This window comes from Brienomyrus brachyistius, chromosome 9 (assembly GCF_023856365.1).
Source record: "Brienomyrus brachyistius isolate T26 chromosome 9, BBRACH_0.4, whole genome shotgun sequence".
In the NCBI taxonomy this organism is placed as follows: Eukaryota; Metazoa; Chordata; class Actinopteri; order Osteoglossiformes; family Mormyridae; genus Brienomyrus; species Brienomyrus brachyistius.
Window position 1 is genome coordinate 11,183,154 of NC_064541.1, and position 23,882 is coordinate 11,207,035.

The 23,882-nt window shown below is 42.0% G+C and overlaps 3 protein-coding genes across 4 annotated transcripts; 2 read left to right on the forward strand and 1 right to left on the reverse strand.

The window, feature by feature from the left end:
- The first annotated feature begins 247 nt into the window (after positions 1-247).
- On the forward strand, positions 248-6,860 carry si:ch211-197h24.6 (uncharacterized). Of its 2 annotated transcripts, XM_049024411.1 has the most exons (12): positions 248-403; positions 1,098-1,152; positions 2,788-2,812; positions 3,927-4,007; positions 4,105-4,244; positions 4,419-4,544; positions 4,624-4,669; positions 4,779-4,820; positions 5,058-5,506; positions 5,597-5,701; positions 5,827-5,968; positions 6,395-6,860. In XM_049024411.1, the coding sequence occupies exons 1-12, from the start codon at positions 396-398 to the stop codon at positions 6,415-6,417; spliced, it is 1,242 nt and encodes a 413-aa protein (XP_048880368.1). In that variant the 5' UTR covers positions 248-395; the 3' UTR covers positions 6,418-6,860. The 2 variants fall into 2 exon arrangements, with proteins under 2 accessions (XP_048880368.1, XP_048880369.1); XM_049024412.1 differs by lacking the exon at positions 2,788-2,812 and having other exon boundaries at positions 277-403.
- A 276-nt stretch (positions 6,861-7,136) lies between these two features.
- rbm12ba (RNA binding motif protein 12Ba) lies at positions 7,137-10,274 on the reverse strand. The gene is made up of 2 exons (XM_049024409.1): positions 10,228-10,274; positions 7,137-9,974 (listed from the first exon to the last, which is right to left on the reverse strand). Exon 2 carries the CDS (start codon positions 9,952-9,954, stop codon positions 8,467-8,469), a length of 1,488 nt encoding a protein of 495 aa, XP_048880366.1. The 5' UTR covers positions 9,955-9,974; positions 10,228-10,274; the 3' UTR covers positions 7,137-8,466.
- Positions 10,275-10,302: 28 nt separating this feature from the next.
- On the forward strand, positions 10,303-23,627 carry tmem67 (transmembrane protein 67). The gene is made up of 28 exons (XM_049024406.1): positions 10,303-10,548; positions 10,784-10,875; positions 11,090-11,180; positions 11,753-11,852; positions 12,004-12,073; positions 12,399-12,470; positions 12,706-12,768; positions 13,075-13,229; positions 13,476-13,584; positions 13,989-14,075; positions 15,211-15,276; positions 15,683-15,845; positions 16,236-16,359; positions 16,701-16,806; positions 16,883-16,939; positions 17,473-17,575; positions 17,804-17,898; positions 18,151-18,237; positions 18,507-18,606; positions 18,909-19,048; positions 19,619-19,759; positions 21,118-21,198; positions 21,573-21,689; positions 22,099-22,215; positions 22,289-22,393; positions 22,484-22,586; positions 22,687-22,829; positions 23,264-23,627. The coding sequence occupies exons 1-28, from the start codon at positions 10,356-10,358 to the stop codon at positions 23,342-23,344; spliced, it is 2,961 nt and encodes a 986-aa protein (XP_048880363.1). The 5' UTR covers positions 10,303-10,355; the 3' UTR covers positions 23,345-23,627.
- The last annotated feature ends 255 nt before the right edge of the window (positions 23,628-23,882 follow it).

Consider the following 23,882-nt stretch of genomic DNA (forward strand, 5'->3'; position numbering starts at 1 on the left):
TTTATATACTGAATTAGAGCTTTATACAGAAATAATATTTAAAAATTAATAATATGCGGCGGAAATACTAATATCGAATACTGACATTTATTCAGTAACTTCATAAATATCAAATCAGTGCAACATAACAGCCAACCCTACTATTTTTCCGGTAGGTGGTCGAGCCATTAACCAGTTATTCAATGCTTTATTTATTTATACCCAATAATACGTCAACAAACGTAGCGGCCTCCTGCAAAGCCCTCTCTCGCGCTCACCCCGGAAGCATCGCGAGACTGGGATCAGGAAGTACGTCACAGTGGCGTTAAAGATCCACAGTCAAGTAGCGGACGGTCTGCTATTGTTACCTCGAGCTTCGGCGGCCTTTTATCGTTTTATAACGACGTATACGCGAAATGGAGAGGTAATCGTGAACACTTGGGTTTTTTAACATTTTTCTTGATATGCGGCCAGTTTTATTTTCTCTTCGTGTAATATGCTTACGTAACCAGCTAGTTGTCGGTGTGGTAGCTATCACGGTGTCGCTTCTGAAAATGCTTTTGAACATCCAATAAACGCACTTTACGGTCACAGTGAAAGCCTGCTGCGCTGCTTACTTATATTGCACTTTAAATTAGTGATAAAATTGTAAAAAAGAAGGTATTTGAAAATTCCAGCCATCTGTTTTTCTCCGATAACTTCCGACTTACTGATAAGGCCCAAATCGGTACTGGATGTTTCATATTTTGTGTCCCGTGTTGTACTCTATTGTAGCGTATTCCTTGAGTCTAGACGTTTCGTCTCTAGTCGACCAAGAAGATACCGGTGTTTTGTGGAGTTGAGCTACTTCGTCGAGTGAGACTACCGTAGTGCTAATTCGATAACCCTAACCCCCAAAAACCCCTAAAACCCTTACCCTTACCCCAAAAAGGTGGAACTGCACATGCGCAAAAAGACTCGATAGTACGTCTTAATAGGTAGCTCAACTCGTCGGAACACCGGCTTTGTTTTTGGCCCTAGTGTTTTGATGCAACTGTAGTAATGCGGTCTCATGAACAATCTGATAGGCGTGTGATTTTTTTTTTTTTAATTTTTTATAACGGTGTTCCGCTTTTTAGAATGGAAGGTGAAGCACCCCCTCCTCCGAAGAAAGCGAAGAACGGTGGCATTAAGGTACCCCGGCAAGTCGTGATTTCTTGCAGCCAACTTCGGTTGTGTGTCTTGAGTTGTATAATTTTCATCTTGCTACATACTATGGCGAGAAGTAGAACAGTACACGCTGACACTACTGGAGATAGTAGACGTACACATACAAGTGGCAAATCTGGTTAATTGCATGTTTAATACGATTCCTGCGAGATTAAATGTTTATTTTTTTATCAAGACTTGTAGTGAAATTTAGCTTAAAAATACCTGAAATATGGTTTTAAAAAGCTGGTTAATAGTAAACGGAACTGTTGACTTGCGTAATTGTTTCCGGGGCATTGCGGTAGGCGGCGTATTTTGGCTGTTGCCTTTTTTCTATATCCTTATTGCTGCTAGGCATAATTCGTGCATGATTTGGCTCATTTTGTCTTCAAAAACCATTTCGTTTGTTTCAAAGTTTAAGATATACTTTAATTTTGCATTTGCCTTGTATTAATCCGTTTTGCGTTTAACTGTTGATCAGCTCATAAAGCAAGTACATGGACTGATGTTACATGATGTGGATTTTAACTGTCAAGCTGTTGAACTACATGCAATGAACTTGAGCAACCCTGTAGTGGCTGCAGAGAGCTGTCTTGTACAGCTGAAGCCGGCCAGCCTCCTGAAAATATGGTGACTGACCCAGCTGGAGCCAAGGCAGGCCAACCTGAATCTTCTGGGATGGTGGCCTCTGCACAAGAACTAAAAATGGCTTCGGCCTCAAGAGCTTTTGTTCAAGGCAACTTTTCTACCCCAACAGAATGGGGTTTTATTTGTTACCTGTTGGTGACAGTATGTAGAACAAGGTTTTACATCCAAGTCGCATATTTGGAAAATATTTGCAGCGAACACTTTCCAGTTAGGTGCACCGTAACTCTAAATGCAGTAGCAGTGTATGTTGGTGTTGAAGAGTCATTATCCAGAGCTGGCGGTCTTTGGTTCAATGATTTGTGTGAAACTGCAGTTCTGCAGACAGTTTTCTTGTCTGGATACAACCTGAAGTATGCCATAAGGCAAGACATACGGGGCAATTGTCTCCGCCTTTGTTATAGTGGGGGGTGGCTTTTTGTAGCTCACCATCAGGTCTAACCCCATAATTCATTGCTTAACCTTTTGGGCAATTGGGGAGAATGTGAAGTTCATGTAGAAGAAACCAGAGATGTGGTTCCCAGTGTACAGCCCCAGTGTCTGGTGACTATGTCCACAATTTTTGCCTTTTTTTTTTTTCATTTAATTGGCAAATGTCTCAACTGGAGACTTCATGACTACAGTAGTGGTCAGTCTCACATGTGGGTTATGAGTACTGGCATGCCAGAAGCCCACATGCTTCAGCTTATGGTAATTTAGTGGTTTACTGGTGACTGGGAATAGACCAGAAATGTGCCTTTTCTGTTCTTGACGATTTAATGTGTTCAGTATATGCTTTCACATCCAAATTGTGATGGAGGTGATGTTGGAGTTGACCGGTGTGTGTTCCACCTTAGATCTTTTGAGGTGGATGTCACCTAAGGTCTCTCCCGTACGGGGCGGGGGCACAGGGAGACCGTGCTGCCCGCATGTTTCTCACTAACGGCTCTGTTGTTTCTCTCTCCTCATGATGGTATTTTATGCGTCCTTTGACAGAAAAAGCAGCAGCTCGGTGATATAGGTAAGTTACTCGCTGTGTCGTAGCGGTGCTGTCAATGAACTTCACTTTGCACTGGAGTTTCCCGTCTGCCCTGGGGTGGCAGATGGCCACCTGTCTGAATGACCCCCCCTCCCCCACACAATCCATTTCAAATGTGGCTTTCAAGACTTTCTGGCTCTTGGAAGAGAAACGCCACGTGGAGCTTTGCGGCTGCGCTCCTTCTGCTTCCTGCAGGGTTGTGCCCAACACCAGGTCATCCATCCAGCAGGCCAGGAATCACTGTGTGGTTCCTGTTGCTGCAGACCTTTCTGCATATATCTTGAATATAGCCTGTTTGGCTAGTTCCATAATTCATGCATAAAAGGAACATTAACGGCAAGCACTATATTATGGCACAGTCATAAGGTCATGAAGGTCAAACTTAAGCGGCCTTCATCTTGTTAGCGCCCATTATGATTTGGTGTCTGTCTGCACCAGACGAAGTTATTTGCACACCGTGCATGCTGATTACCTGTGGATGGCAGATGTTGCTGTCTTGCATTGGGTCGCCCTACAGCTGCCAATCGGTTCCTTGAGAACCATCAGACAAGAGGGACAGCTTGGGCAAGCATTCTCCCCAGAGCTCAGACCTTAGCACGACTTCTCAGTGGCCTTGGAGTGGACTTGGAGATCTGGTGGAGTTGAATGTCTGCAGCCATGAATAGATAGGGATCTGTGTGGTTGTGGCTCATGTCAGGCGTCATGGGGTATTGTTTTCAGTCAGTTAATGTTGGCCCGGTGGCAGGCATGGTGCCGTCAGTGGGCTATTGTAAGCATGGTTTGGTGCACAACGGGTGGCGCTGAATGATGTAGTGTACCAAACAGTACCCATTCTTCTGTAAAGTCTGCTGTTTTTGATCTGACTTTGGATACCTCAACTGGTGGTCTTAAACTGCCATAGGAATGTAATTCCTTAAATTGTTTGGCTCTGCAGTCACCCAATTTCTGAAGCTTAGTGACCAGTGACATTCTGACACCTTGTGTGTGTGCAGGAGTTCTCTAATAAGATGAATTCTACCCCCCCCCCCCCCCCCCAAAAAAAAAAAAGTGGACTTGTGGTAGGGCATGCTGACCCCGGTCTTTGAATCTTCCTTAGTGTTCACAGGTAAACATGGCGCTATCCAGACCATGCCTTCCCTTGAGAAAAGACTCAAGACTGTCACCGACCCCGTGATTGGTGAGTGCCAGTTTGTTTCCCTGTCCTATGCTTGCTCCTACTGCCCCGCCCTCCCATCACATTGAGGTCGTTTTCTTGCCATGACCCAATCTGACAGGTCTTCAGTTTGTGTGGGAATATCGGAGCCCTAGCAAGTCGGTCCCTCCGCACTACCTATGTAGGCTCTGCAAGGTCCAGCGTCTGCAAAATGAGATGAGTGCACACATCACTGGCTGGAAGCACTGCTTCAAATATCTGGTATGCTTAGATCATCGTTGATTGTCGTTCTTTGTCTGCTAAATAAACCAGAAGATACAGCTGGTGCCTTTTTGCATTTTTAACATGACCTAATTGATTGGGAGTACTTTTGTGTTTGGAGGATGTGGGGTGTGATGTGTTTTTAATTTTAATTTTTTTTTTGGTGGGGGTTAGAAAAAGCACCATCCCGACAAAGTTCCCCAGGAGGAGGAAGCAGCGGTAAAGGATCCTGCTATCCGCAGAGCTGTGAAAGAGAGCGCTGCTGAGGTGGAGAAGACTGAGGGACGGGGAAAGCTAAAGGTGATCCTCGCTGCTTTTAAGTTGCTTGTTAGCTTTGTGGCCCTGAGGAAGGACTCAGTATTTATCACCTACCTTTTAGGTTGTGCTGAAGGAGCCTTTTGAGGTGCCGTACTTCCAAGCAATGCGTAAGTGTTATACAGCCCCCCTGACCATTTTTATTAAAAATAATAATTCAGGTTTATTTTCATGCAATGGATTGTAATTATATAAACTTTCAATTGAAATCTTCTGTAGCATCTGCAAAGGTGAAGACCAAAATGGGGATACCTGGATTAGGTATGTTCTTTTCTCCACGTGCTTTCCTACAATACAGCAAAACTCCGGGACAGCCCCATTTTTCCCATTGGGACTTTTCTCTTGCATGATCCCTCCATGTTCTGTAGTCTTATGGTATAGAGGTAGTGTGCTTTTTCTAATGCAGTCCTGGTTTGCAAGGCTTTGGGCATTGTTGTGAATTGTGGGTAGAGTGTTTTTGTGTAGTGTACCATTCAGTAATGACTGTAATTCTGACAGATACCAGGTTCCCGAGAGGTTTTCCGGATGGCTTGGTTCCTGGGGACTTCCCTCCTTGTGGAATGCGATCCGACTTCCCCATGGGCATGCCGATGCGGCGATTCCCCGCAGACATGCCCATGAACAGCGGCGGTGGATTCTCTGATGGCATGCCCATGCCACGCAACAATGGTGCCGGGCGTCCCTTTCCAGGCGGCATGTCCATGAGGATGCCTGGGGATGACATGGGTATGAAGATGCGAGATGGGGACATGGATTTAAGGCGCTTCCCAGACAACAGGCCCATGGGAATGGGCGGTGACAGCTTTGGCATGGGCCTGAATCCTGGCCGCCGCTTCCCAGATGATTTTTCTGGTGGTCAGCTAGGCGGCTCCAATGACAGAATGATGCCTGGCATGCCGAAGGGTCCAGAGGGCAACAGCCTCCCAGACACTCTCTTGAAGTACCTGGTATGCTTCTTCCAACGTACATCAGAGGTCCATGTCCTGCATAAGAAACATTCCTGGCTCTGAAGCATTTAATATCTGTTTGATTCATAGGATACCTTCCGCATTGAGAATGAAAATGACGCTCAGATCGTGTTGAAAGTGACTCAGAAGCTGACTGATGTACTGATGGAATACAGACTTAGGAATGTCTCCTCGGTAAGGACTAGGATGTGACCAAATTGGTTGATGTATTATCCCAAAATGTCTAGACACTCCTACAAAATCGCAACTGAATTGTAGTCTTTAAAATTTGCTTCATGTGACATTCTGGTTCAATGCAGGGATCCAGTTTAAAGAACACTTCCTCTATGAATTCCATGGGTTCACTGACTTCCATGGGCTCTATGAACTCGATGAATTCAATGAACTCCATGAACTTTGGCTCCCGAAGTGGAGGTGACCGGTTTTCTGGAAGTCTTTCAGGTATGAATGGCATTAGTAGCAAATGAGCCAAAATGACTCCTGTTCACCTTGGCACAGGTCCAGGGCGGTGTTCCATTAAGCAGGGTTTCTTGCTTGGTGGAATGATTTGTCAGATTTAAGGTATTCTGAGCTAGATTAACTTTTCTCATTGTTTGCTTGCATTTAGCCCAGACTACCTTAAACCTTACAAGTTATCCAGCTAAGCAAGAAGTCCTGCTTTGTGAAACAAGCCCGTGTTATTTAAGTAGGAGACTATTCATGAGAAGTCAGATCTTTGCTTTGCAGCATCACTTGTTGCTTTGCAGTCTTTGATCATTCTTGGTCAGCGTTCCAAATTTATAATGTGGATTTAAGGCTTTGTTACCTAACTGTTGAATTTTCTTGATGGGGAAATTTATAATAATTGTTCATATTTTCTTTCCAAAGGCTCATCCAGATTCTTCAACTGATCGCTGTCCATCCCAGTAGATCTCCAGCTGCGGTGGTCCAGTGGGCCCTGACATCATCGATGTCTTGGACTACAGTCTTTCATGTTAATAGTTTTGATGGTTTTTCTTTTTAAAGAAGTTGCTCATTTAATCCCTACATGTACTTTTTTTGTACAGCTGTTTTTAAAAAATGGCTTTGCTTTAAAATGGAGGTGGACCAACTTACCGGCTTGTATGCAGTCACGCACAATCGCAGTAGGTGAAACAGAAATCACTCATTTTAGGATTATGAGAAGTTACATCAAACTTCAATTTCAACAGGTTTTTGTAGGTGTTAATATTTGGAGATTGTATAATTAATGCATACAATATTACTTAGGGGAGGGACATACTAGCCTTTTGAATGCTGCATCCTGCTATCCAAATTTGTTACTCTGTCCATTTCAGTAAAAATTGGAAACCTGTGTGTGTGTTCTGAGCTTATAAATTTTTTTTTTTGCATTCAAAAACACACTTGTCCTCCCCAAAGACAAGTATTTATGAAGATCCTACCTAATAGAGGGATGCTGATTGCTTAAAGCTTCTCAAGACCCAAAATCTTCAGTGTTTGCTATGAGAGAGGAATATTGAATTTTGAATGTGTCCCCCAAGCAATAAACCATATATTACCATTTGGAAAGCAAAGGTGATGTTTCAATACAAATGCTACAAGCACTGCAGTACATGTTTTTCACACATTTACTTCGTGGTTTACAGTTCAGATGCTTAGACATTCTCAAAAGGATGGCATTGAAAACATTGCAGGTAGCTGTTGCGCTGCTTTGAGTTTACAATTTAGAGATTTTCGAAACACCTGATGTTTCAGTAATTTAGTTTCAAGCCACATGTCACAGGCTTACAGTGATGTGGCAGAACTTTATAATCAAACAGCTGATGTAAACCGGGCAGATGTGGGGAAGATGTGGCTGTGATAGTCAATACCAATAAAAAAAACCTGGGTTGGCCCTGATTTTGATCTTTGATATCAGTTGGGGACATGAACACTTTTAATCATATATTCTTAGCATGGTGGTGTAGTGGTTAGCACTGTTCCCTCACCGGCTGCCCCAGCTTCATGTGTGGAGTTTGTATGTTCTTCCTGATTCTGTCCCCATCACAGTACAAAAATCTGCTTAAGTGCCAAATTGTTAGTGTGAATGTGTTGGTGCCCAGACAACCTTTTCCAACGTGCATATACTGAAATACCAAGTAACCCGTAGAACTGCTGCCCGTATTTATGTGCATTTTAAAACTCTCCAGGACATTTATACATATTTTATTTCAACAACAAAAAATGTGGTCAGCCGGGCATCATATAAAACTGATTTCATATCTGATACTGCAGAAAACAGTTATGAACTAAATACGCTTTGAAAGAAAACAAAGAATGTCCTCCAGTATTCATACAAAGGTATTCCATCCTTTTAGGCCAGACTGTATTTCCAAAAAAAATCTGGTAATCATGCTCCTTTGGCCAGTTTGGGCATTGTGACACACAAACATTTTCATCTCAGTGGTATAAATTAAACTAATATGCTCCTTTACACAAGGGTTAAAGGATTCCTGATCTAATTATCTCCTTTCCTGAAAACCCAGTTCTCAAAGAAAAGGATTATCCATGATAGTGAAAGGTTTCCTTCTTGGGAGTACTTTTCATTGTCATTTTGACAACAAAGATTCAGCAGAATATCTAAACACATTAATAAAGCTGCAGACGGTCACATCATAAAATCAAATTCCATAAAGGAAGAACGTAAGGTGAAAACGCTATATTCAAACGTAGAAATGGAGTTATTGTAGGTCACTTTCTATAAAAAGAATTCCATAAAGGACTGTAAGATGAAAAAGATGCATCCAAATGTGTAGACTGAGTTACTATAGGTCATTTTCTCCCAAAAAAAAGAAATCCATAAACAGAACATAATGTCAAGATGATTTGTCGAAATGTATTTATGGCGTTACAGTAGGTCACTGTCTACATAGAGAATTCCATAAAGTAAGGGTGTATGGTGAGAAAGGTACATATCCTCCTCAATGATTCCCATTTAACAGCTCCTTCATCTGCTGTGTGGTTATCGGGGTCAGAATCAGTGGGACTCCAAGAAAGTTTCTGCCATTCCGCCGCTCAGCCAACTTGGCGGAGTCCACTGACTCAAACCTCACTACGGCTTCACCAAGTCCAACACCCCGATTATCAGACAGCAGATAGATGCAATCTTCTGAAATTTGGGACCTTCCAAAAAAATCCTTTATCTCAATTTTTCGAACATCAGAGGGAAGGTTTCTTACATATATGCAAGAAGGTTCCTCTTTCAGTCTTTCCATTCGAGCCTTCTTAGCTACTGTGCTGGGAATTGATTTATGTCTCTTCATCATTGCCCTCATTTCTCCCTTCGAGACAACAGACACACTTAAAATCCGAGAGCAAAAATCGTACCTGTCAAGCTCCAGAGCAGATAAGCAATCCTCCTTTTTATCAAATAAGATGAATGCTGTGTCTGTCCGGCGGCCCCAGTTGTCAAGCAAATGTAACAACCTGTTGTTGTGAACATTTGCACATTTAAAGAGATCTTTAATCTCTGTTTTTGTAGTTACAGGGTTCAGGTTTTGTATCATGACACAGTACTCATTACTTGGCAGAGGGTCTGAAGTTTGTTCCATCAGAGAGCTTGATTGTGATTGATCCAGTAGACACATTTCCCTCTGGGGATCGGTTTGATTTTTGTATGCTGTTTTACAATGATCAATTGCACTGAACCAGGTGTCCTCCGTTGCCCGATTCACATCAACACAAAAGGGCCCCAAACTTCGTCCATTGTACTTCAGCCCTTCATGTGACTCCTGTTCGCTAGCAAACTTAACCAAACAACCACGATAGCCATGCCTGACTTGGGCGTTGATAATGACTTCTTTAACCTTCAGTCCCTTAAAAAAATTGCAGATTTCATGTTTGGTAACGGAGCGGGGAAGTCCTCGGATACTTAAATAACATGTTTTTGATGTTGTTGTTCTTGTTGACAGGTTCCCCCTTGGGTGCTTCACCAGAGGGGCACTGAGAGAATCAGGCACAAGTGAGATCCCATTATGACCAGTTACTTCCAGCAAATCCACTGGTGGTGCTGCTGCTTGCTTCACCTGCATCCTCCCAGCAGCTGAAACCAAGCTGAGTAAAATGCCTAAAATAACTTCAGGCTTGTTAGCTGCCATCAGAGTCTCTATCAGTTTAGTTTCAGGGCACACCCCTGAGGAATCATCCCTTTTCAGACAAGATATCATTTTCTGCCTAAGTTCTGCTTCACTGCTGACAGAAAGGACAACACGAGGCCCCTTGAGGAAAGTCCCAGACTTCTGTAGTGCAAGCTGGCCATCTTCCTTTTCAGCAAATACTATAAATGCCTCTCCAAGACTACCACCAGTAATATGTACCCCACCTTCAGGTATATGTAAACCACTGAAGAATTCACGAATGTCTCCAGATCCTGCCTCCATACTTAAGCCCTGTAGCCGTACAACTGCCATTGTACTACTCTTCCTAAAAGCTGTACAAAAGAGAAAAAAAGAAAATATTAATTGAAGCATTTAATATTTCTTTTTCGTACTACTATTACAAAAAACAACGCGGTTATGATTCTACAAATAAATCTTTAAGTAATAGAGTTTTTAAAAAGCCTTTACAACAATTAAGTATTTCATATCCCATTACGTTCCCCATAACACATATGTTTTTCTGCGGTTTACTCCTGTTTTTCAGAAAGATTAACAGCGTTTTATTGACTGATATCACAAGCTTACCCCAAGAACGACTTCTGCGCACGCTGAAAAAATAATGATGGGATGAGTTTACCGCGCACTTTTGACAGGAAGCCTTGCTTCAGAGAATTGTGGGTAGCCGGAAGTGTGGTTTGTTGCCATTGCTCGCTATGGCGACGGGGACGCTATCTGTACTCTTTTGCAGACTTTTTCTCTTTTGTCTGCTGAAGTCCAGTATTTACAGAGGTCAGCGGTTCTCAATTCTTTTTCAGCAGCTCTCAGACTGCGGCGTCGATAAATTTTTTGATACATCAAGTTTATCTTGCGTAAAATGCGGACCAAACCAAATACGCAGTATATCTGGTAAGTACTAATTAAGTAAAGTTCAAAATCAAATCAGTTTATTTACGCTGTACGTTTTAAAATGCCCGTTTTATCAACACCTTTTAGAGACGTAAAACACATTTTAATTGCATTATATATTTACGATGTTCTTATATTTATAACTTTTGTACAGCTATTTCTACTGCTTTAATTTTAAAACTAAGGGAGTAACACAATATGCACGTTCATTTTTGTGTCTGTATTTGTCTACCAGGCACTACATGTGTGTGCCAGACGGGATTCAGAGTGGTTTCCAGTAACGGCCCCGCAATAACGTGTCAGCAATGCCCAGCTGGTGCTAAATCGGTATTTCTTTTTAATAATTAGTTTTAGTTGCAAACTGAACATAATTACACTGTTTACTAAATTCTAGTAAATATGTTCTGTATCTTATTTATTAAGTTTAATTTTAACTGTTGTATTGCTTAAAGAGCAAGGTAATCAAATCTAGCCTTACACGCATAATACAGTTGTTAGTTTCTTGTTATAGGACTTAAAAACATTCCTGCTCTGTTTGTAGGGTGTTACGAGGGATGGCTATGGATGCATAAAATGTCCCTCGGGCCTGAACGAAGATGGAACATGCCAGTGTCCTGCAGGGAGCGTGCTGGGTTTGTCATGGCGCATTTTAAGTTGAATCCAACTCATACGTTGCACTTATGGTGCAGCCTGAACACTGATATGTAAATGTTTGCAATCATATCACTGATACAGACAATACATTTCCATATTGACAATTACAGACCCTTTACAGAATCTAACCTCTTCCCCTTCTTTCCCTCTGTACTTCCTGTGAGATCATTTACATTTATTTATTTGGTGAACACTTTTGTCTAAAGCAGTGTTTCCCAAACTGGTCCTCAGGGACCCACGTTTTTGCTCACTTCCAGCTCCCAGAGCGAAAATGTGATTTGTCTGACAGGGAGCTCAGAGGGAGCAAAAATATGGACCAGCTGTGTATCCCTGAGGACTGGACTGGGAGACAGTGGTCTAAAGCAATGTAAAGTGAGGAAGATAATTCTTTTCCAGCATAACCATTTTGATTCTTTCTAATGTAATAGACATAATTCTCCCCATTATCATAATTGGTATCTTCATCATTCATAAGTACATTATAATCATTACTGTGATAGTAACTTAAAAATGGAAAATTTGTGAAAAGTTCATGCACTTTCTGACCCAGTGGAAAGGGCTTTGAATGGCAGCCTTCTGGAAGAGGCCATATGTCAGACCTGCAACTCGGCAGAGCCTGCTTACACTGCCCCCGACTCGGCTGGGATGAGGTATCACTTCTGTGTTCGTCTCTAAGTGACTCATTGGATCATTCAGCAAAGTGATGAATGTGTGCTCTTAATGAAACTGTGGCATGAACATTACCTGGATGCATCTGCGCCTTCTTGATTGTCCTACTATGACTTTGCTTTTCCCCCGCAGGTGTTCAAGGTGTCACAACTCCTTCATCAACACTTCCCTTTCATGCACATGTGGCCCAACACAAGTCTTTGTGAGTCTTTTCTATGGGGAATAGCAGTATCAACCACACATGGATTTGAGAATAGCATGGCCATAGTAATCCTTTGTGTCCAGCATGAACACGACCACACTGCAGATACAATTTGAACGGGGCTGTTGAACTCTAATCTGCAACACCCACTGGGCATGCTGGCTTTTAAGACAAGCTTCTGTTTAATTAAGCATTTTTTATTTTATTGATTTTTTTTCTGGTCAAACTAAGTACGTAATCAATTCAAGTTGCTATGTGTTATGTGTAAATTGACACTGGAGGTAGTCCGGTTCTATACATCAGCATCCTTGGTTGTCTTTTCCAGGTGGGAGGATTGTGTTTCCCCCCAAATAATCTGCCAACATCCGTTGCTTCAAACATCATCTATAATCAACTGGTAAGGTCATTATTCTCAGGGGCTATACTTACTGTGAGCTGGCGGAAGGCTGCGTTTTTAATATACATTTTAATCCATTCAACACAAACCAATCTTTTCCCTGTTTATAAATGAATAGTTTGCCGTGAAGTTCCTAAGTCCCCAGTTCAGCAGCTGTTTGGCTCAGTGGTTGTAGGTGCGGTAATTTCTTTCCATTAATCATTTTTCCTGTTTCTTTCATCAATTTCTCCTGCAGGCACTGCCTGTCCAGTCAGTGTGGTTCTCCAGATATCTGCACTCCTCAGCTTTGTCCTGCTTGGTAATAATTCCCAATTTCCTTCCTACTGCCCTGACTAGTCCTTTGCATCAGTTGATTCATAATAAGTTTAGCCATAGCACTGCTGAGAAGCAAAAGGATGAATGAGATATCGCTCTGTACATGCATCAGTTTGGATTGGGCTGACATTTCATCTAAGTGTGTGTTTATGTATGTGTGCGTTTATGTTTGTGAGTAGCTCATGTCTAGGCTGTACCCCTTCCTCTGAGAAAGCATGCTGTGGTTTTTGTGGTATTACCTGCTACATGTCTGGGCAGCACTTTAGCAAAACTCATTTCCTTCCTGCAGGTTTTCTCCAACCTCACGGCCTGCCAGGCCCTGGGCAACATGTGTGTGATGAACATGCACTCCCTCAGCAGCACCACCAACGATGCCTGCGGGCTTTACAACACCGTGTTCCGGACCACTGCTGCACTGGGAGCAGCTCAGTCCATTTCCTATTGGTGAGCTAGCCTTAGCAGAGGTAGAAAGTTTGTGTCCAGAAAGTACGAGTCCAGACCAAGGTTTTGTTTCAGCCAACCAGTTGATTACTCTGTGACTCTTTATACTCAACTGGTTGGTTGAAATAAAACCTTGGTCTGGATTTGTACTTTTTAGACCTGAACTTTCCATCCCTGTAGTACTGGCTAACCTTTCCACCAGAGACATTGGGGGGCATCATGTTTGCTTTTGTGCTTCATGGATGTCAGGAGGACTAACCTTCCCTGGCTGTACTATGGGGACCAGCCTGGCTTGGCATCCAGAGCCCTAAGGACTGAAGCCCTTCCTGCAGGTTTCACTTTCAAAGGATCCAAAAAGGTGAGTCATGTAGCTGCAAGGTCTGCGTTCTCTACTACCACTCAGGTGAGCAGATAGCAATCTGCAAGCAGATGAACATGATTAGCCTTTTAGAGAAAGTTAGGTCTGGGGTCTAACCAGAATGCAGTCCCAGAGAAAAGCAGTATTTTCTCATACTCTCAAAGTGTTTTTCATAAAATTACAGAATGACCAGATGGTACTGTACCATAGTTTTGTAATTTTGATTTTTCCAGTAGCAAAACTATTGTCTAATAATAGTTTCTTTCAACTTTTTTCTTGAAGCCCTTTAAATAATGAAAATTTTAGGAAGTTACTTAATTCTGCAGGTCTTTGTTTTTGTAATTTTTTTTCCAAAACTGCATAGCATTTTTAAATGTATGTGTAATAACTCAATTTTTTTAAAGAATACAAACATCAACTTCATTGCCGCTGTTTACAATGCAAGGGGAGACTTCCTGAAGTGGGAAGCCATCGGAAAAGGGAACTTACAGGTATGAAAATGTCTCTTGCAGCAACAGAAAACTTCTTTATGGTTGACTGATCTTTCATCTCACAACAAATAGAGATATATCACGAATAGTTACCTTTTCTTCATCATCAAACAACTCTTGGATCAGTAGAGGAGAGGCTATTTTCAGCCTTCAGCCCAAAGACAGGAAAAAGATCTTACCTCTGCTGATTTGTGCACTTAATTGTTGTCTTCAGTCATCCAGCATTAATTAGTCTCTCGGCTTTGTCTCTCACCGATCCTGTTTGTGATGCCAACTGAACCTCAGGTTCTTTCAAATGATGATGCAGGTTCCTTAAGCTTAAGCAGTTTATTAAGACAGAATGAAGATGTTACAGAAAGATATTTCACACGCAGCCGGTTCAGTGTCTGCCTGCCCCCGCTGAGGGAAGCAGGCCTTTTATCTATGGTCTTTGCACAGACTCCTGGAGCCAGGGATTCAAATGGCCTTGGTGAGAGTGAGCTGTTTGAGAGGCAAAGAACATGATGTCTTATGAGGAGAGGTTAGCTGAGCTGAATCTGTTCAGCCTCGAGTAAAGGAGACTAAGGGGGGATATGATCCAGGTGTATAAGATTCTAACAGGTCTTGATGCTTTTCAGCCAAATGGCTACATCAATATTAGTTTAAATACTAGAACTCATGGCCATAGGTGGAAATTAGCGGGAGAACATTTTAAAATGGATTTGAGAAAGCACTTCTTTACACAGGATGTAGTTAGAGTTTGGAATAGTCTTTCTGCTAGTGTAGCGCAAGCTAAAACCCTGGGTTCCTTTAAATCAGAGCTAGATAAGATTTTAACAACTCTGAGCTATTAGTTAAGTTCTCCCCAAACGAGCTTGATGACCCGAATGGCCTCCTCTCGTTTGTAAATTTCTTATGTTCTTATGTGAGGAAGCAAGTAGCAAGGACAGAAAGAAATATAAAACTATGAAATATAAAAGCTGTAAATGGGTGAACTAAATGAAAATAAGTAACTAACTGCAAATTAACTAGGGAAATCCCTCAATTATTACATGACATGACACTCAAATTGAAAAAGTTAAGTGTAACACTATTTATACAATTAGTAGTTATATTCTTGCCTGATGAATGTAAAGTTTGAGTATTTCCTCTCCAGCTGTGTCCAGACTCAGCCAGGCGTCTCAGCGCAGCGTACACGTTTGGAATGTCCTACAAGCAAAGCGTAAGTATCCGTTACTCCCGGGGTTCAGCTCAGTCTGCTTTTTGCCTTCATTGCAGGCAATGACTCGGAATGTGTTTATGTATTAATGGTCTTAATGGTCAATCTGAAGCCCCTGTAGTGCGGATTGTACACCAATTCTTTGTTTAGGATGAATTTAATGATTGATGGCTGACGGTCCCACCACATACAGTATAGATGTGGAGCCATATAAACCTGTTTAATTTAAATCTGCGCAAAAATTCAGTTTTACACTTCACTGATCTTTAGTCATGTGAAATACACAAAATGACCAACAAGCATAGCAGAGTGTACACTAATAACACCTACATACTGTATAAACATACAAAATCAAACCTACTGTTCTCTCCTCATCAACCAATGCTCTGTGTTGTTTTCTTCTCAACAGTGTATCCTGTCGCTATCAGAGATGCTAACAGCTTTTCCGGAGCCTCTGTTTTATGACATCTTCATGGACGTCGGCCAGGGCAGCAGCAACGGAGGGAGAAATCTCCTGTCTGTGCCTGTACAGAACCTCAATCTCCAGTTCAATGAGCAGTTCGTCAACCAAGGTGACAACAGAGGATGCACCCCAGACCGCCGGCAGGCTTTTGTTGCAGGAATCCATCATCATTCCAATGACTAATATATAACACCCTATTACCATTTTCTTAATTGTCTGCAGAGTTCAAACACTCCAGGTTTGCGGCGTGTGCCGAAATAAGGGAAAACAAGAACTTAATTTCCATATTCAGCAAAACCTCCCACCCTCACCTGAACTAGCAGTGCATTTGGGGGTCAAGATGCATGAAGCATCTTTACCTTTAACTCCTGAAGATTTCTGTTCAGAGAAAAGCTCTTCCAAACAAAGTTATGGGAACGCAGAGAGACTTTGAATGAATGTTTATGCAAGTTACGGGTGCAAAATCAAATGAATTGGTGGTGTGTGCTTCTCTTATCAGGAAGTAACATGAACAATTGGTATCTGACCCGACGGATCTTCCTGGTGGACGCTTTGAGCGGACGTGAAGGCTCACTGACCTCCCTGCCGAAGGTCATACGCGTGGCGACGAGCATAAAGATAAGGCAAGGATAAGTCATTTGCTGTTTGCTCAGTTGAAGTGGCAGTAGCATACGTCACAGCGTGTGGCAAACCTAGCTGGAGAGGTGTGAATGGGCTACGTGGTTATTATGCTGTGATAAGAACATAATTATGTTATTATGCTGTGATTGTGTGTATTGATGTGTAGTAAACATTTCATTTTTTAATTTATTTATTAATTTAATTTATTGTTTAATTTAAAAAATGTATCTATTCCACAATATTCTGTGAAACTATAATATTATTATTGGTAGTATTTTGAGTATTATTTTACTGGGATATTGTGATTAATTCTGCATTATTGAGGAATATGACTCTTTTACAGTTTTCAACTGGTGCCCAGTACTTTGAAAGGAGAAGTTTACCCACCTTTGATATCTGTCTCATACTCGGATGTCCTTGTCTCTAACGTCAACACACAGACCGTCCCTGTAAGTTACCGACTGAGCGCTGGATCACCAGTAAACTAACAGGTTTTCCTCACCATGAAATCCATCTTTGCTGTAGGTGTCATTTTCAATGGAGTATGAGATGGACCAGAGTGAAGCTTTGGTCAAAACTGATGTGAGTATGCATTTATTTATCCAAAGCGACATAAATCTTTCTGAGAAAGTAGAGTTGGCCAATATCATTGCTTTCAGTTGATTGTGAATGAAGCTTATCATCTTATCTGTCTCTGCAAGTTGCTTAATATCGCCACTTTTCCAAAAGTGATTCGCAGTAATTTCATCCTTGTGTTTTCTGACATATGCAGAATGTGCATTTATGGACGTTTGATATTGTCACTATCTATGAGGTCATCTTGTTCTTTTGTTGAATTTCATCGATGGTTTTTTGTATTTCCATGGCCTTCCTGGTCCTTAGGTTTTCACTTAAAACACCAACATAAAACAGTGATACACGTGGTGGAAAAATTCTTATTAGTGCAACCTACAGAATTACTAGTTGAATTCTACAATTGCCCACATAGTGTCCGATAAATATCCCTAATAAACACTGAGAAAGAGGCATATGAGCTTTCTCGCCCAACTTCTCGCAAGTTATCTCCATTTGATTTTGTCAGTGCTGTGCTTCCTGTAACAGTCAATGTTCTGCAGATTGCTATCGGAGTTCTGGGTGGCATTTCCGTGCTGTATGCCCTCCTGAAGACAGCCAGCTGGAAGCGAAGGATCGCCTCTCCTATAATTGACCTAACTGCAAGTTATACTCTGGGACGCCGTCAATGTGTTCTTATGGCTCAAGGGATGCAGTGTCATATAGAGAGCCTGTCTTCAGTAGTTTGCATAATGACTGCGAGCATCTATGCTTAACAATAACATTCTGTTATTAAAACACCTAGAATACCAGGAAAGCTCGGTGTTTTTTCTTCTACATTACTTTGCACAAAATAACAGATGCCTAACAGAATCTTTTTCCGTATCCAGACAGTTCTGAAGTTCTTGTTGTTCTATGCTGGAGACCTTGCCAATGTGTTCTTCATAATCACCATGGGAACTGGCATCTACTGGCTAATTTTTTACAAGGTTAGACGGGCTTTCAGAGCATGCAGGTCACTGTTAATGTGTGGGGGCTCGCAGGTGTTCAAATATAGGGTAAATCTTGTTTTGTTTCCTTCTTTTTTCTGTCTTACTTTTGCATGTACTCTCCAGATGGTGGAGGCAAGTCTATCCTTATTTTCCCACTGTTGTTTGATCTGCTTTTCCAAGCGAATGCAGTATGTTTTGTGGGTTGCATATCAGGCTTCCCGAGATTTGAATCATGTATGTTTATTCCAGGCCCAGCAATTTGTGTCAGTCCTCTTGCCACTGCCAAAACAAGAGGAGAAATTTATCACCTACGTGGCTTGTGCATTTGCACTGAAGGTAACAATACCATTGGCCCCCTGTCCTGGGTCATTCCCTGCTTTGCACCCATAGCTTCCTGGATAGGCTCTGGACCCCCCACAACTCTGAATGGGACAAGCAATTTCAGAGGATGGATGGATGGATGGATAAATAAATAGATGGATGGTTGGATGAATGGATGGATTTTGGTGTCCTTGACTAGTTTGATCACGTTTATGTCCAAGTTCATTCTGGTGTTATATAGATGGCAAAATGAACACTTATTTCACTTATCCTTGTCTTTTTAGGCAATCCAATTTTTACACAAACTGGTCCATCAGTTGTCTGTGGATATATTCTTTATTGACTGGGAGAGACCGAGAGGGAAAAGCACCAGGACCCTGGAAGGTGAGTTAAAGACCAGTGATTGCTGTAAACATATTTCTTTCCTTTGCATTTTCTTTTTTTTTGTGAGGCTGGGTTGATTATATGCCTGACACCAAAAAAGAAATCAGACAATTTTAATAACATATTTTACATTAGGTTACTGCTGCTGTTCTTGTTTATTGGTTTGTTGTGCAGCCGTATAATTTTCTAAGAACAATTTAAATGGCGTTAAACTGATTAGGTAGATATGGTGATCTCTATCTATGCTATTACGGTGTGTCCACGCGCAAATGGGGTCCACCCTTACTCTTTTACATTTTTAGGGACAGGAGACCCTAAGAACATGCCCTCCCCTGTGAGTATATGGAGGACGTACTTCGTGGCCAATGAGTGGAATGAGATCCAAACTATCAGAAAAATCAACCCCACCTTTCAGGTTGCAGCCGTCCTGTTTTTCTTGGAGGTACTTTGCAGAGTCTGGTTCTCGGTCCGTGTGTGTCAGCTAACAACCAAGACTATCTCAATGATTAGAGATGCACTGATGGTATCGGCCAACTATCGGTATCAGCCAAAACTGCAACAATCAGGCATTGGCCTGTGGTTAAAGATGATCCAATGTTTTCCTTTAATATGCTGATCCGTTTGCTTTGACCCCCTCATACTAAACAGTTAGAAAAATGTCTGCTGTATGGGATTATTCATACGTCAGTGAAAATAACGTTAGAAATGCATTTTGCAAACAGTGCTCTGCTAAAATTTCACGAGGAGCATCTACCTCCCAAACAATCGGTATTGGTATTGGTGACAGTTTTTATCGGCCAGAAATTTCCTTATCGGTGCGTCACTAGCAATGCTGAAATCTGCTTGTTTGTGTTGTCTGCTGCCTTTTGTCTCTTGTACTCTCTTGTTCCCCATCAATAATAGAAGTGGATGATGTAATGTGCATAGTTTCCCTGATAACCGGAAATGTGTAGAGGTTCTACCTAAGGTGAATCCCTACCTCTCTAACTTTCACCTCATCTACCCTCCTCAGGTGGTGGGCTTCGGCAATCTGGCTCTGAGGGACCCTTCCTCAGATCTCAACCGAGACTCAGAAGCCTATTACCCACCTTGGAGCCTGATCCTCAGATACGGCGTAGCCACAGCCGTTTGGCTCGTCATTGGTTTCCTGCAGGTGTGGAGCTTCAGCACCTGAGTGGTGTCCAGCTGTTTAGAGAAGAAATACAAAGTTTGTCATCATATACACCGATGAGCCATACCATTAAAACCACTGACGGGGGAAGTGAACGTTGATTTTCTCATTGCAGTGGCACCTGTCAACGGCGCCATTATATATTAAGCAAGAGAACAGTCAGTTCATGAACTTGATGTATTGGAAGCAGGAAAAATGGGCAGGCATGAGGATCTGAGCGGCTTTGACAACTGCCAGATTGTGATGGCTAGACGACTGGGTCAGAGCATCTCCAAAATAGCAGGTCTTGTGGGGTGTTTTTGATATGCAGTGGTCCGTACCTACCAAAAGTGGTTCTGGGAAGGCCGACCTGTGAACCAGCAAAGGGGTCACTGGTGCCTGTGGCGAAGGCTAACCAGTCTGGTCTGATCTCACATGAGAGCTACTGTAGCTCATATTGCTGAAAATATTAAATCTGGCTATGTTAGAAAGGTGTCGAACACGCAACACCTTGCTACTTCTTCCGTATGGGCTGCGTAGCTGCAGATCGGACAAAGTGTCCATACTGACCCCTATCCAGGGCCAAAAGTGCCTACAATTCTCAAGTGAGCGTCACGAATGGAGCGTGTAATGATGGAAGACGGTGGCCTGGACTAATGCACCACATTTTCTGTTATTCCGTGTTGATGGCCAGGTGTGTGTGCATTGTTTAAGATATGGCACCAGGATTCATTGTGTGAAGTAGGAGAGCCGGTGGAGGCATTGTGATGCTCTGGGGTATGTTCTGCTGGGAAAGCTTGGGTTCTGGCGTTCATCTGGATGTTACTTTGACATGTACCTAAACATGGCAGTGGGCTCTTTCAGCAGCCTGTTACACTGCAAAAAATATTCAGGAATGGTTTGAGGAGCATGAAAAAGAGTTCAAGGTGTTGACTTGGCCTCCCAATACCCCAGATCTCAGTCCGATTAACCATCAGTGGGATGTGCTGGACAAATAGTCTGATCCATGGAGGACCCACCTTACAGGACTTAAAACATCTGCTGTTGACGTCTTGGTGCCAGATACCGGGTGGAGTCCATGCTTCACCGAGTCAGAGCTGTTTTCGCACAGAAGGGACCTACAGAGTATTACGCAGGTGGTTTTAATGTTATGGCCCATCGGTGTTCTGTTTGTAGCCATTTTCTTTAATACTGGAAGCATTAACACACAATTTGCTTTGCCATTTGACTCGGCGTTTAAGGATTTTGTCGTCTGGTTAGGAGAAACGTTTTTACTTGTAAATTCAACAGACGATAATGACAAGGTACAACGTGCTTGTTTCTGTGGATTGAGTTGCTGAACTTTATTTGAACTCTTTCAGGTGATTTTCTTCACTGTGTTTTATGAGAGGTTTGTGGAAGACAAGATCAGGCAGTTTGTGGACCTCTGTTCAATCAGCAATGTGGGTTTTACCTTCATGTTAAATGTCATTATGTCACTCCTCTTCATGTTATACGTCATTGTGTCACTCCTCGTTATGTCACTCCTCTTCATGTTATACGTCATTGTGTCACTCCTCGTTATGTCACTCCTCTTCATGTTATACGTCATTGTGTCACTCCTCGTTATGTCACTCCTCTTCATGTTATACGTCATTGTGTCACTCCTCGTTATGTCACTCCTCTTCATGTTATACGTCATTGTGTCACTCTTCTTTGTTTCATTTCACTTTGTTACACCTCATCACGTCACTCCATATCCACATAGTGTCACTCCTTGTTGCGCCTCATTACCACACTCCTCATTTCCACACTGTATCTGTTCTGTTACCCACAGATCTCCGTGCTGCTATTTTCCCACCGTTGCTTTGGGTATTACATCCATGGCCGCTCTGTCCATGGCCACGCGGACACCAACATGGAGGAAATGAACACCAACTTGAGGAGAGAGGCGGTATGCTAAGACTGCCACCTCTGGCAGCATTTCGTCAGTGTCCCACAAATCTTTCTTTTGTTCAGCTGCTCAGACTGCTCACTATCAGATCACTATCAGAGTTAAAGAAAGCTTTTATTAATGTATCCAGTTCTAATTGCCTGTCCCTCACATGGCCTGATTTTAAATAATTCTGGCGTTTGTATGAGGTGTTCTTTAATGCGTGGGTTCCGTTTATCAGATGTGTGTTGCTTTTATTTGACTTTGGGGGGGGGGGGGGGTTGTGGCGGGTTGCTCTGTTCTTTTGCATTTATGTTTAGTTGCTCAGGTTTTATTCAATACCACGTATTTTAATAATTTTTGTAGTTGGGTGTTTTACTGGAGGCTTGTTCCCTCCTTCTTTATTCGTTTTGCTCTCTCTGCCTTTTAGGAAAACCTCTGTGGCCAGCGAGGACTCCTCCCCAACACAGACACGCAGACCTTCCAGGTGGCGATCACTAACAGACTGCGACAGCAGTATGACAGGATCCTGGAGCCACTGAGTAGGGTGCGTACCGCCTCCCCCAGCAAGCCCCATGCCTGTCTGGCATGTCACTAACAGAACCTGTTGAACTTCACAGAGGAACGGGCCAATGCGACTCGTGGACGCTGCCGCCAACCCGTTCGATCAGAGTGTAAAAGCGTATTGCACCATGAACAGGTTCCTGGGCTCTGTGATCGACCACGTAAGGCTGCAATCACAGTGTACAGATGACTTTGTTTTGCAGTTTGTGTCACACCAGCTGCTCTTCTCTTCATGAGTCTGTCTGCTATAGGCTCACCGGGAACTGGATTATATTGTGAGGGACAAACTGATTCTTGAAAGACTCTCTGGAATGGAATTCATGGAGCCAAACGAGAAAAGCATATTTTATAACGGTAATACGGCCATTCATATTCTGTAACTGTTATTCTGTCATTATTTTTAATATGTAAAAGCTTCTTATTTTTATTTCACTGTATTTTATTCCCCACATAGATGAATCTCATTCATTCAGTGATGTTCTTTACTATGGCAACGAAGCCACTCTGCTCGTTTTCGACACGCTGTTTTTCTGCATCGTGGATCTGAGCAGTCAGAATTTCATTTTGGCTGCAGTTCTGACCTACATGCAACAACTGGTAGGAATCTGCACTTTGCCACTGTGCACCAGCAAGAGCAGTCAAGCCTCATATGAACCTCCCAAAATGGAAGAGGGTCACGTGTTGTTCACATTTCTGCCAGTAGGGGGCTGAGTGGAGCATGGCCACCGCCCAACCCCAAATCTACAGGCTTGGCAGTTACTTTGGACTAAGAGAGAACACATGTAGAACTCATCCAGTGGTGCCATTATTTTCTGCATACTATGAGCTTCTGCAGTTATCATGTTTTCTGTTTTCACTACAATAGGATTTTGCAAAGCTGATTGGCTTTAGAATTGTATATTATTTTAATGTTAAAAAGCTGCAGGAATTACATTGCATCATAGTATTATTTAGTTGACTAGCACACTTTCAAAAGTGTTTGTTTGCCTAGATATTCATTAATGTTTAAACATTGGCTTTTTATTTTTCAGATCTTTCAGTTGATACGCAATGTCTTTGGACGAAGAAATCTGGCAACAAAGACCCTGGTCGATAAAAGGTTCCTAATATAGGGTTTTGTCTTGGGTATTATGTAATTATCATAATGTGTTAATAACCAAGGTCTCCATCTAATTTTTTAAGTGTGTAATTTTTTTGTTGCAAATTTTATTTATGATTTCTGAAACTTCTGACCTTTTTTGTAATTTATACTGACAGCAAAACAGTTTTGGTACTTTGTTACTGGTTGTACTGGTTGTCATGTGGCTTCTCTGTATTCACAGTTTCTGTTTTTATAATAAAATGGCAAATGTTATTGCTGTAACATGGTGTTTAATAAAGGTATTTCATTTTTAATAGGATTCACCATTGTAGTTACTAAAGATTGTACGTATTGAAAGTGTTTATATTGTTTTTGCATAAATAGCTAATATAATACTGAACATCTTAACACAATATGAAAATATATAATTCCTATACTTCACTTTAAGGAAACATGAGTTTGTGGGGGGGGGGTTAAATCAATGTTCTTTTATGAGAGATATCAGTATCTTTATGAGAGATATCAGTATCTTCACATGCTAAGGTTAAGAATGTCAAATATACTGTATA